The sequence below is a fragment of the Mobula hypostoma genome, chromosome 30 (genome assembly GCF_963921235.1).
Source record: "Mobula hypostoma chromosome 30, sMobHyp1.1, whole genome shotgun sequence".
Taxonomy (NCBI): domain Eukaryota; kingdom Metazoa; phylum Chordata; class Chondrichthyes; order Myliobatiformes; family Myliobatidae; genus Mobula; species Mobula hypostoma.
This window is the reverse complement of record NC_086126.1, coordinates 2,575,938-2,589,926: the sequence shown is the minus strand read 5'-3', so window position 1 is coordinate 2,589,926 and position 13,989 is coordinate 2,575,938. Positions and strand designations below refer to the sequence as shown.

The 13,989-nt window shown below is 44.5% G+C and overlaps 1 protein-coding gene across 2 annotated transcripts in view; it reads left to right on the top strand.

Moving 5' to 3' along the window:
• The window catches only part of LOC134339594 (solute carrier family 22 member 6-A-like), a 71,658-nt gene that overhangs the window by 19,354 nt on the left and 38,315 nt on the right, over positions 1 to 13,989 (top strand). For both annotated transcript variants that reach the window (XM_063036239.1, XM_063036238.1), the window contains exon 7: positions 11,441 to 11,655. In XM_063036239.1, coding sequence (XP_062892309.1) covers positions 11,441 to 11,655 — 215 coding nt within the window. The remainder of the gene's footprint in view (positions 1 to 11,440; positions 11,656 to 13,989) is intronic.

The following is a 13,989-nucleotide window of genomic DNA, read 5'->3' as shown; positions in this document are numbered from 1 at the left end:
GTGGGCATTGGTGGGGGAGAGGGGGGATGAAGTGAGACACTGGAAGGTGATAGGTGAGACCAGGTGAGGGGGAAGGTGGGCATTGGTTTGGGAGAGCGGGGATGAAGTCAGTCACTGGCAGGTGAGATAAATGTCTGATAAAGAAGGATGAGGGGAGTGGACCATGGGAGAAAGGTGAGGAGGAGGTGGGGGAAACTAGGTGAGGGGAAGTGAAGTGGTGAGTGTGAACCAGTAGGTGGGTGAGGGAATAAATTAGAACAAGTTCCAGTAACTCATGTTCTTACTGTCAGATTGTAGGTTGGAGGCTACCTGTTCTGTTTCATAACTCCAACTAGAAAAGCACAGCATTTGGGGATACTAGCCCTTGTTTCTCGTGAGGTGCTCACATGTGACGTTGTGACGTAACAGTGAATGCCATTTACCTTCTTCTCAGATCGGAATCAGGTTCAATGTCACTGGCATATGTAGTTAGGCAAGATTTTCCTTTCACAAAACCATACTGGCTTTGGCCTATCTTGTCCTGTGCCTCCAGGTACTCCATAATCTCATCCCTAACAATCTATTCCAACAACTTCCCAACCACTGAAGTCAGGCTAACTGGTCTATAGTTTCTTTTCTGCTGCCCTCCAGCCTTCTTAAATAGCGGACTAACATTTGCACATTTTCCAGTCACCTGGTACAATCTATTGATTCTTGAAAGATCATTGTTAATGCCACCGCAATCACTCCACCTATTTCCTTCAAAACCCAAGGGTGCATTCCATCAGGTCCAGGAGATTTATCCATCCTCAGACCATTAAGCTTCCTGAGCACCTTCTCGGTCGTAATTTTCACTGCACAAACTTCACTTCACTGACACTCTTGAATATACAGTATACTGCAGATGTCTTCCACTGTGAAGACTGACGCAAAATACATGTTCATTTCCTCTGCCACCTCTGCGTCTCTCATTACAATATTTCATGTGTCATTTTCTATTGGTCCTATATCTACCCTCAACCCTCTTTTACCCTTTATATAGGGTAAAAAAGTTTTTAGTATCTTCTTTAATAGTAGTCGCCAGCTTCCTTTCATAATTCATCTATTTCTTCCTAATAATCTTCTTAGTTGCCACCTGCAAGTTTTTTAAAGCTTCCCAATCTTCTATCTTCCCACTAGCTTTGGCTTCCTTGTATGCCCTCTCTTTTGCTTTTACTTTGGCTCTGACTTCACTTGTCAGCCACGGTAGTGTCCTTCTTCCATATAACCATATAACAATTACAGTACGGAAACAGGCCATCTCGGCCCTTCTAGTCCGTGCCGAACTCTTACTCTCACCTAGTCCCACCAACCTGCACTCAGCCCATAACCCTCCATTCCTTTCCTGTCTATATAACTGTCCAATTTAACTTTAAACGACAATATCGAACCTGCCTTAACCACTTCTGCTGGAAGCTCGTGTCACACAGTCACAACTCTCTGAGTAAAGAAGTTCCCCCTCATGTTACCCCTAAACTTTTGCCCTTTAACTCTCAACTCATGTCCTCTTGTTTGAATCTCCCCCACTCTCAATCGAAAAAGCCTATCCATGTCAACTCTATCTATCCCCCTCATAATTTTAAATACCTCTATCAAGTCCCCACTCAACCTGCTACGTTCCAAAGAATAAAGACCTAACTTGTTCAACCTTCTCTGTAACTTAGGTGATGAAACCCAGGTAACATTCTGGTAAATATTCTCTGTACTCTCTCTATTTTGTTGATATCTTTCCTATAATTGGGTGACCAAAACTGTACACAATACTCCAAATTTGGCCTCACCAATGCCTTGTACAATTTCAACATTACATCCCAACTCCTATACTCAATGCTATGATTTATAAAGGCCAGCATACCAAAAGCTTTCTTCACCACCCTATCCACATGAGATTCCACCTTCAGGGAACTATGCACCGTTATTCCTAGATCCCTCTGTTCTACTGCATTCTTCAATGCCCTACCATTTACCATGTATGTCCTATATTGATTAGTACTACCAAAATGTAGCACCTCACATTTATCAGCATTAAACTCCGTCAACCATCTTTCAGCCCACTCTTCTAACTGGCCTAAATCTCTCTGCAAGGTTTGAAAACCTACTTCATTATCCACAACTCCACCTATCTTAGTATCATCTGCATACTTACTCATCCAATTTACCACCCTTTCATCCAGGTCATTAATGTATATGACAAAATAACATTGGACCCAGTACAGATCCCTGAGGCACACCACTAGTCACCGGCCTCCAATATGACAAACAGTTATCCACCACCACTCTCTGGCGTCTCCCATCCAGTCACTGCTGAATCCATTTTACTACTTCAATATTAATACCTAACAATTGAACCTTCCTAACCAACCTTCTGTGTGGGACCTTGTCAAAGGCCTTACTGAAGTCCATATAGACAACATCCACCGCTCTACCCTCGTCAACTTTCCTAGTAACCTCTTCAAAAAATTCAGTAAGATTTGTCAAATATGACCTTCCACGCACAAATCCATGTTGACTGTTCCTAATCAGACCCTGTCTATCCAGATAATTATATATACCATCTCTAAGAATACTTTCCATCAATTTACCCACCACCGACGTCAAACTCACAGGCCAATAATTGCTAGGTTTACTCTTAGAACCCTTTTTAAACAATGGAACAACATGAGCAATACGCCAATCTTCCGGCACCATCCCCGTTTCTAATAACATTTGAAATATTTCTGTCAGGGCCCATGCTATTTCCACACTAACTTCCCTCAAGGTCCTAGGGAATATCCTATCAGGACCCGGAGATTTATCTGCTTTAATATTCCTTAAAAGCTCCAGTACTTCCTCTTCTTTAATCATCATAGTTTCCATAACTTCCCTACCTGTTTCCCTTATCTTACACAATTCAATATCCTTCTCCTTACTGAATACCGAAGAAAAGAAATGGTTCAGAATCTCCCCCATCTCTTTTGGCTCCATACATAGCTGTCCATTCTGATTCTCAAAGGGACCAATTTTATCCCTCACTATCCTTTTGCTATTTATATAATGGTAGAAACCCTTGGGATTTATTTTTACCTTACTTGCCAAAGCGACCTCATATCTTCTTTTAGCTTTTCTAATTTCTTTCTTAAGATTCTTTTTACATTCTTGATATTCCTCGAGCACCTCATTTACTCCATGCTGCCTATATTTATTGTAGATCTCTCTCTTTTTCCAAACCAAGTTTCCAATATCCCTTGAAAACCATGGCTCTCTCAAACTTTTAACCTTTCCTTTCAACCTAACAGGAACATAAAGATTCTGTACTTTCAAAATTTCACCTTTAAATGACCTCCATTTCTGTATTACATTCTTCCCATAAAAGAAATTGTCCCAATCCACTCCTTCTAAATCCCTTCTGTGGGTTGAAAATGGACACTGGTGGTTGATGATCAGTAACGAGGGTAAACCTTCTCCCATACAAGTACTGGTTGAAATCTTTTACTCCCCAAACTGGGCTCAATGCCTCTCTGTCAATCTGTGTGTAATTTTTCTCTGTGTCAGTACACTGTAATGATTTGATCTGTATGAACAGTATGCTAGACAAGCTTTTCACTGGCTCTCGGTAACAAGTTTCAAATACACATGCACACGGTGAAGCTGTACCTGAGCTGTGTTCTGTCCACACTCTCGTACGGGTCAGAATGCTGGCGCACGACAGAGAGTGACCCTGTCAGGTTGTCGTCATTCCACACCACGAGCCTCCGGAAGAACCTTTGTATTTTCAGCCTAGAAAGATCTCCAACCACACTCTACTCCTTCAGCGTCACCAAGAGGACATGGCCACAATCACCATGAGGAAACGTTGCAGGTGAATTGGGCACGTGATGAGAAAAGAGGGCAACTCCATCATCAAGACAGCACTTCATTGGATCCCTGAAGGGTGGAGGAAATGCAGGAGACCAAAGACAACTTGGCACTGTACCATCGAACCAGAATTGATGACCCTGAACCACACCTGGAGCATGACAGAGAAGATGGCCAAGGACAGACAGAGATAGAGGACCTTCATTGCTGCCCTATTGACCATTAGACCATAATCATAACGCATAGGATCTGAATTAGGCCATTCAGTCCATCGAGTCTGCTTCACAATTCCATCATGGCTGATCTCAGATCCCTCTCAACCCCATACACCTTCTCGCTATATCCTCTGATGCCCTGACTGATCAGGAAACTATCAAATTCCGCCTTAAATATACCCACGGACTTGACCTCCACTGCAGTCTGTGGTAGAGCATTCCACGGATCCATCACTCTCTAGCTAGAAAAATTGCTCCTTATTTCTGTTCTAAAAGGTTGCTCCTCAATTTTGAGCCTGTGCCCTCTGGATCTGAACACTCCTACCATAGGAAACATCCTCTCCACTTCCACCCTATCTAGTCCTTCCAACGTTCAGTAGGTTTCAATGAGATCCCTTCGCATTCTTCTAAATTCCAGTGAGTACCGGCCCAAAGCTGCCAACTGCTTCTCATATGTTAACCCTTTCATTCCCATAATCATCTTTGTGAACCTCCTCTGGACTCTCTCCAATCCCAAAACATCCTTTCTGAGGTATAGGGCTCAAAACTGTTGACAATACTCCAAGTGCAGCCTGATTCATGTCTTTTGAAGCCTCAGCATTATCTCCTTGCTTTTATTTTCTATTCCCACTGAAATAAATGCCAACATTGCATTTGCTTTCTTTATCACAGACTCACACTGTAAATTAACTTTCTGGGAGTCTTGCACGAGGACCCCTAAGTCCCTCTGCACCTCTGATGTTTGAATCTTCTCCCCATTTAGATAATAGTCTGTACTATTGTTCCTTTTACCAAACTGCAGGATCATACATTTCCGAGCACTGTATTCCATCTGCCACTTTTTTGTTCCATTCTTCCAATTTGCCTAAGTCCTGCTGCACATTGCTTCCTCAGCACTACCTACCCCTCCACCAATCTTTGCATCATCCGCAAACTTTGCCACAAAGCCATCCATTCCACTATCTCAATCACTGACAATGTGAAGAGTAGTGGTCCCAGTACAGACCCCTAAAGAACTCCACTAGCCAATTAGCCATTCCTCTATCCATGTCGGTATCTCTTCTGTAACGCCACAGAAGCAGCTTCTTGTGAGGCACCTTATCAAACATCTTCTGACAATCAAATGACATCTGCTGCCTCTCCTTTGTCCACTCTGCTTGTTACTTCTTTTAAGAAATCCAACAGATTTGTCTGGCAAGATTTCCCTTTGCAGAAACCATGCTGACTGACATTTTGTCATTAATCTCCAAGTATCCCAAAGCCTCATCATTAATAATAGACTCCAACACTTTCTCAACCACCTATGATTTCCTTTCTTTTGCCTTCCTCCCTTCTTAAAGAGTGGAGTGACATTTGCAATCTTCCAGTCCTCCAGGACCATGCCAGAATCAAGTGATTCTTGCAAGATCATGACCAATGCATTCATTATCTTTTCAGCAACCTCTCTCAGGACTCTGGGATGTAGTCCATCTGGTCCAGGAAACTTATCCACCTTTCAGTTTGCCTAGCACTTTTTCCTTTGTAATAGCAATGGCACTCACTCCTGCTCCCTGACACTCACAAAGCTCTGGCACACTGCTAGTGTCTACCACAGTGAAGACAGATGCAAAGTACCCATTAAATTCACCTGCCATTTCTTTGTCCCCCATTACTATCTCACCAGCATCATTTTCCAGTGATCCAATATCAACTCTCACTTCCCTTTTACTCTTCATTTAATTGAAAAAACTTCTGGTATCCTGCTTTATATCATTGGCAAAATATAATATTAATGGTAAGACTCTTGGCAGTGTGGAGGATCAGAGGGATCTTGGAGTCTGAGTCCATAGGACGCTCAAAGCAGTTGTGCAGGTTGACTCTGTGGTTAAGAAGGCGTACAGTGTATTGGCCTTCATCAGTCATGGAATTGAATTTAGGAGCCGAGAGGTAATGTTGCAGCTATACAGGACCCTGGTCAGACCCCACTTGGAGTACTGTGCTCAGTTGTGGTCACCTCACTACAGGAAGGACGTGGAAGCCATAGAAAGGGTGTAGAGGAGATTTGCAAGGACATTGCCTTGACTGGGGAGCATGCCTTATGAGAAGGTTGACTGAATTTGGCCTTTCCTCCTTGGAGCGACGGAGGATGAGAGGTGACCTGATAGAGGTGCATATGATCTTGACAGACTTTGATCGTGTGGATAGTCAGAGGCTTTTTCCCAGGGCTGAAATGGTTGCCACAAGAGGACACAGGTTTTAGGTGCTGGGGAGTAGATACAGAGGAGATGTCAGGGGTAAGTTTTTTACTCAGAGACTGGTGAGTGCGTGGAATGGGCTGCTGGTAACAGTGGTGGAGGCGGATACATAGGGTCTTTTAAGAGACTCCTGCATGGCTACATGGAGCTTAGTAAAATAGAGGGTTATAGATAAGCCTAGGTAATTTCTAAGGTAGGGACATGTTCGGCACAACTTTGTGGGCCAAAGGGCCTGTATTGTACTGTAGGTTTTCTATGTTTCCATGTTTGCCCTCATATTTCATCTTTTCCCTTCTTATAGCTTTTTTAGTTGTCTTTTGTTAGATTTTAAAACCTCTCCAATCATCCAACTTCCCACTCACTTTTACCACCTTATATGCCTATTCCTTGACTTTTATGCAGTCTGTAACTTCTCTTATCAACCATGGTTGCCTACTCCTGCCATTTGAGAACTTTTTCCTCTATGGGACATATCTGTCCTGTGGCTTGTGAACTATTCCCAGAAATTTCAGCCATCTCTGCTCTGCTGTCATCCCTACCAGTATCCTCCTCCAAACCACCTGGGAAAGCTCCTCTCTCATCCTCTGTAATTCCCTTTATTTCATGCGATACTGATACCTGTGAGTTATGCTTCTCCCTCTCAAGTTACAGCATGAGCCCTTTTTAAGGTTCCTTTACATTAAGCTCCCTAATAAGATCTGGGTTATTATACAACACCCAATCTAAGATAGCCTTTGCCCAAATAAGCTTAAGCACAAGCTGCTCTAAAATGCCATCTCGTAGGCAAGCAACAAATTCCCTCTCTTGCCATCTGACACCAACTTGATTTTCCCAATCCCCTTGCATATTGAAGTTCTCCATTACAATTGTGACATTACCTTCATTACATGCCTTTTCCAGCTCCCTTTGCAATCTCAGCCCCACACCTTGGCTATTATTTAGAGGTCTATATATGATTCCCCGATTGTTTTTTCACCCTTGCAATTTCTTAAATCCACCCACAAATATTCCGCATTCTCTGACCCAATGTCACCTCTTTCTAAATATGTAAGTCCATCTCTTACCAACAGAGCCACACTACCGCCCATGCCTTCCTGCCTGTCCTTTCTATACAAAGTATATCCTTGGACGTTAAGCTCGTAACTATGGCCTTCTTTCAGCCACGACTCAGTGATGCCCACAATGTCATATCAACCAATCTTTAATTACGCCGCGAGTTTGTTCACCTTATTCTGAATTCTATGCACATTTAAATACAGCACTTTCAGTCCTGCATTCTTCGCCCTTTTGAATTTTGCCTCTGTGGAACAATTTGACTCTTTGCTCTGTCTGCATTTGGACCCAATCATTGGCTTGTCCTTCCTTACATTCATGTTACACCCATCATCTACTTGTAAACCTGCTGGCTCATCCTCAGCTCTATCATCCTGGTTCCCATCCTCCTGCCATATTAGTTTAAAACACTCCCAACAGCTCTAGTAAACCTGCCTGCAAGAATATTGGTCTCAATATTGGTCTGAGAAGAGGTCCCAATGATCCAGAAGTCTGAACCCCTGCCCCCGCTCCAATTCTTCAGTCACACATTTATCTGCCACAGCATTCTATTTCTATCCTCACTGTCCAGTGGCCCAAACCTCAATCCTGAGATGACTACCCTTGAGGTCCTGCTTCTCAGCTTCCTTCCTAACTCCCTGTATTGTGTTTTCAGGACCTCCTCCCTTTTTCTTCCTATGTCATTAGTACCAATATGTACCACGACTTCTGGCTTCAGAACCTCACTTTTCAGGGTATTGTGGACATCTTCAGGAACATCATGGACCCCAGCAACTGGGAGGCAGACTTCCATCCGTGTATCCTTTTGCATCCATAGAATCGCCTTTCAGTCTCCCTAACTATAGAGTCCCCTATTACTGCTGCCATCCCCTTCTGTTCCCTACTCTTCTGAGCCACAGGACCAGACTCAGTGCCAGAGGCACAGCCGCTGTTACTTCCCCCGGCTTTGTTCCCACCACCCCCCCCCCCCGAACAGTACTCAAAATGGAGTACTTATTGTTGAGGGGACAGCCACAAGGGTGATCTCTCCACCATCTGATGTTCTTCCTTCCCTCTCCTGACAGTCACCCATTTATCTATCTCCTGTGGCCCCGGGGTGACTACCTCCCTGTAACTCCTGTCTACCACCTCCCCACTTTCCCTAACGAGCTGCAAATCCAGTTCACAAACACGGTCTCGAAGGAGCTGCACCTCAATGCGGAGCGGTCATTGATGACCCTGAACCACACCTGGAGCATGACAGAGAAGATGGCCAAGGACAGACAGTGATAGAAGACCTTCATTGCTGCCCTATTGACCATTAGACCATAATCATAACGCATAGGATCTGAATTAGGCCATTCAGCCCATCGAGTCTGCTTCACAATTCTATCATGGCTGATCTCGGATACCTCACTAGCAGGAAGGACAGCAGAGCAGCAATGGCTGGAGTTTCTGCGAAAAATGAGGGAAGTGCAAGACAGATATATTCCAAATAAGAAGAAATTTTCAAAGGGAAGAAGGACAATACTGTGGCTGATAAGTGAAGTCAGACCCAAAGTAAAATCAAAAAGGAGGGCATACAAGGGAGCCAGAGGTAGTGGAAATATAGAGGATTGGGAAGCTTTTAAAAACTTGTAGAAGGAAATGAAGAAGGTCATTAGGAAGGAAAAGACGAATTATGAGAGGAAGCTGGCAACTACAATCAAAGAAGATACTAAAAGCTTTTCTAAGTATATAAAGGGTAAAAGAGAGTCGAAGGTAGATTAAGGACATCAGTGGTTGGGAAGTTGTTGGAATTGATTGTTAGGGATGAGATTACAGAGTACCGGGAGGCACATGACAAGATAGGCTAAAGACAGCATGGTTTCCTGAAAGGAAAATCCTGCCTGACAAACCTACTGCAATTCTTTGAGGAAATTACAAGCAGGGTAGACAAAGGAGATGCAGTAGATGTGGTGTACTTGGATTTTCAGAAGGCCTTTGACAAGGTGCCACACATGAGGCTGCTTAACAAGATAAGAATCCATGGAATACAGGGAAGTTACTGGCATGGGTGGAGCATTGGCAGAAAACAGAGAGTGGGAATAAAGGGATCCTATTCTGGCTGGCTGCCGGTTACCAGTGCAGTTCCACGAGAGTCGATGTTGGGAACTTGGGATCACTGCTTTTTCCGATGTATGTCAAAGATTTGGACTATGGGATTAATGGATTTGTGGCTAAATTTGCCAATGATACGAAGACAGGTGGAGGACCGAGTACTGTTGAGGAAACAGAGAGCCTGCAGAGAGACTTAGATAGTTTAGGGGAATAAGCAAAGAAGTGGCAATTGAAATACAATGTTAGAAAGTGTATGGTCATGCACTTTGGTGGAAGAAATAAACAGGAAGACTATTATTTAGATAGGGAGAAAATTCAAAATGCAGAGATGCAAAGGGACTTGGGAGTCTTTGTGCAGGATACCCTAAAGGTTAGCCTCCAGGTTGAGTCAGTTGTGAAGAAGGTGAATGCAATGCTGGCATTCATTTCTAGAGGTATAGGATATAAGAGCAGGGATGTGATGTTGAGGCTCTATAAGGCACTCGTGAGACCACACTTGGAGCATTGTGTGCAGTTTTGGAGTCCTTATTTTAGACAGGATGTGCTGACATTGGAGAGGGTTCAGAGAAGATTCACAAGAATGATACTCAGGAATGAAAGGGTTACCGTATGAGGATCGTCTGGCTGCTCTTGGGCTGTATTCGCTGGAGTTCAGGAGAATGAGGGAGGATCTCATAGAAACATTTCCAAATGTTAAAAGGCCTGAACAGATTAGATATGGCAAAGTTATTTCCCATGGTAAGGGATTCTAGGACAAGAGGGCATGATTTCAGAATTGAAATATGTCCTTTTAGAACAGAGATGCAGATAAGTTAATTTAGTCAGAGGGTGGTAAACTGTGGAATTTGTTGCCACAAGTGGCTGTGGAGGCCAAGTCATTGGGTGCATTTAAGGCAGAGATAGATAGGTTCTCGATTAGCCAGGGCATCAAAGGGTATGGGGTGAAAGCAGGGGAGCGGGGATGACTGGAAGAGTTGGATCAGCCCATGATTGAATGGTGGAGCAGACTCGATGGGCCAGATGGCCTACTTCTGCTCCTATATCTTATTGTCTTCTGGGCTTTTATAGAGGCTAGGTTTTTAAAGCCCTTGGCTGGACTTGTGCGGTAACACTTCTACTGCGTCTGCGCACTCCTCCAATCAACATGGGTGGCATAACAAAATAACTACTACTACTATGTATGTACACACACTCACTCTCACACACTCATACGTACACACTCCACATACACGCACGCACACACATGCTCTCACACACTCGCAAACATACTCTCACTCACACACGCGCACACATGCCCACTCTTACACTCACTCACACACACACAATGTCAGAGCTCAGGATCGAACCCATGACTCTGGAGCTGGGAGACAGCGTCACTAGCCACTGCACTGTCATTACTATAGATTATAAAGAGTTGCGACCCCAGCACTGATCCCTGCGGCACTCCGTTTGCCTGTTTACAACCAAGATGCATCTGCAGAAATCATCCTGACCTGATCATGGTCCATTTAGTACATGGAGAATCACAGCACAGTACAGGCCCTTCAGCCCACGGTGCTGTGCTGACCCTTTAACCCACTCCAAGATCAATCTAACCTTCTTTCCCACACAGCCCTCCAGTTTTCTATCATCCATGTGTCTGTCTAAGAGTCTTTTAAATGTCCCTAATGTATCTGCCTCTACCATCACCCCTTGCAGAGTGTTCCACACACCCACCACTGTGTGTGTGCTAAACCTACCTCTAACATCCTCGTTATACTTTCCTCCAGTCACCTTAAAATCATGCCCCCTCATATAAGCCATTTCCACCCTGGGAAAGAGTCTCTGGCTGTCCACTCAATCTGTGGCTCTTTTCTTCTTGCACACCTCTATTGTCACCTGTCATCCTCCTCCACTCCAAAGAGAAAAGCTCATTCAACCTTTCCTCATAAAACACGCTCTCTAATCAGACAGCATCCTGATAAATCTCCACTCCACACATTTTGTGTTTTGTTTTTGTATTAATAGGTTTTCAACAAGCTTTGCCTATTATGGGCTGTCAATCGATTTGCAAGGGTTTGGAGTTGACATTTACCTCATCCAGCTCATTTTTGGAGCCGTAGATATTCCAGCGAAGATCGTGGCCTACCTGACACTGAGCCTGATCGGGAGAAAATTCACACAGATCACCACACTCATCCTGGCAGGGTCCACAGTGCTGGCAAACGCCATTATTCCTAAAGGTAGGAGTTCACTAGTGTATTCTCTTAACAGGAAGGATGAGAACATTTGCGCTTGTGGGAATCCAGTTTGTGATTGAGAGTGTTTGGTAAGTGCAGTCTGTACACATGGACAAACATCACCTTGTCATTCTGCTGCCGTTGTGCTGAGTGTGCGCCCTTCAATGTCTTCCCCCTTCCCTTCATAATGATCCTACAGGGAGCCCTTCCCACCGAACACGGTGTAATATTCCGTTTCTTTAGTAATGGGGATGCTGAAATGTGTATTTGTTGTCTGTATACTCTATATCCGTTTATTTTGTAACGTGATTGTAACTACATTGTGAGGTGCCTCAAATTCTGATGCATGTGAGATCTTCAGTTAATTCTAAGGGTATTTAAAGATGGTGTGTCCTGGTGCCGAATAAATGGGCCGGAACAGTCTCGGTGGGAAAGAAAGAAAGAAAAAGAGAGAAAGAGAGAATGAGAGAGAGAGAGAGACAGAGAGAGAGAGAGAGAGAGAAAGAGAGAGAGAGAGAAAGGGAGAGAGAGATCAAACAGACAGTTCACACTGCACAAAGTATGGCATTGTTATAGTATTCAAAATTCAAAGTGCATTTATTATCAACGTGTATAAATTACACAGCCTTGAGATTCGCCTGCTTACAGGCAGCCACCAAGCACCCAACCTGAAAGAACCCAACTTTAAAAAGAGACTAATAGTCACCCAAAGTGCAGAGGGAGAAAACAAAACAAATTGTGCAAACAATAAAAGTAAGTAATAGCATTCAGCATGAAAGTGAGTGTGAGTTTGTATGAGTCTGTGTGAATGAGTGTGTGTGTGTGGTGTGAGTGTGTCTGTGTGAGTGGGTGAAGGTGGTGTGTGTGAGTGTGTCTATGAGTGTGTACGTGTATGTGTGAGTGTCTGCGGGTGTGTGAGTGTGTGTGCGTGGTGTGAGTGTGTCTGTGTGAGTCAGTGTGTGTGTGTGTGTGTGTGTGTGTGTGTGTGTGTGTCTGCAGGTGTGTGAGTGTATGTGTGTGTGTGTGTGTGTGTGTGTGTGTGTGTGTGTCTGCAGGTGTGTGAGTGTGTGTGTGTGTGTCTGCAGGTGTGTGAGTGTGTGTGTGTGAGTGTGTCTGTGTGAGTCAGTGTATGTGTGTGTGTGTGTGTGTGTGTGTGTGTGTCTGTGTGTGTGTGTGTGTCTGCAGGTGTGTGAGTGTGTGTGTGTGTCTGTGTGAGTCAGTGTATGTGTGTGTGTGTGTGTGTCTGTGTGTGTGTGTGTGTCTGCAGGTGTGTGAGTGTGTGTGTGTGAGTGTGTCTGTGTGAGTCAGTGTATGTGTGTGTGTGTGTGTGTGTGTGTCTGCAGGTGTGTGAGTGTGTGTGTGAGTGTGTCTGTGTGTGTCTGTGTGAGTCAGTGTATGTGTGTGTGTGTGTGTGTGTGTGTGTGTGTCTGCAGGTGTGTGTGTGTGTGTGTGTCTGTGTGTGTCTGTGTGAGTCAGTGTATGTGTGTGTGAGTGTGTGTGTCTGTGTGTGTGTGTGTGTGTGAGTGTGTGTGTGTGTGTGTGTGTGTGTGTCTGTGTGTGTGTGTGTCTGTGTGTGTGTGTGTGTGTCTCTGCAGGTGTGTGTGTGTGTGTGTGTGTGTGTGTGTGTGTGTGTGTGTGTGTGTGTGTGTGTGTGTGTCTGCAGGTGTGTGAGTGTGTGTGTGTGTGTGTGTGTATGTGTGTGTGTGTCTGCAGGAGTGTGAGTGTGTGTGTGTGTCTGTGTGTGTGTGTGTGTGTGTGTGTGTGTGTCTGCTGGTGTGTGAGTGTGTGTGTGTGTGTGTGTGTGTGTCTGCAGGTGTGTGAGTGTGTGTGCGTGGTGTGAGTGTGTCTGTGTGAGTCAGTGTATGTGTGTGTGTGTGAGTGTGTGTGTCTGCGGGTGTGTGAGTGTGTGTGTGTGTGTGTGTGTGTGTGTGTGTGTGTCTGCAGGTGTGTGAGTGTGTGTGTGTGCGTCTGTGTGCGTGCATCCGTGTGAGGATGTGTATGTGTTTGAGTCTCGACAGGTGGGAGTGAAGGACGGGATTTGTTTTGTTGTTCATGGACAGTGGGAGTGAAGGACGGGATTTGTTTTGTTGTTGATGGACGGTGGGAGTGAAGGACGGGATTTGTTTAGTTATTTGAACGATCGTGGGAGTGAAGGACGGAATTTGTTTTGTTGTTGATGGACGGTGGGAGTGAAGGACGGGATTTGTTTTGTTCTTTGAACGCTCGTGGGAGTTAAAGACGGGATTTGTTTTGTTGTTGATGGACGGTGGGAGTGAAGGACGGGATTTGTTTAGTTATTTGAACGATCGTGGGAGTGAAGGACGGAATTTGTTTTGT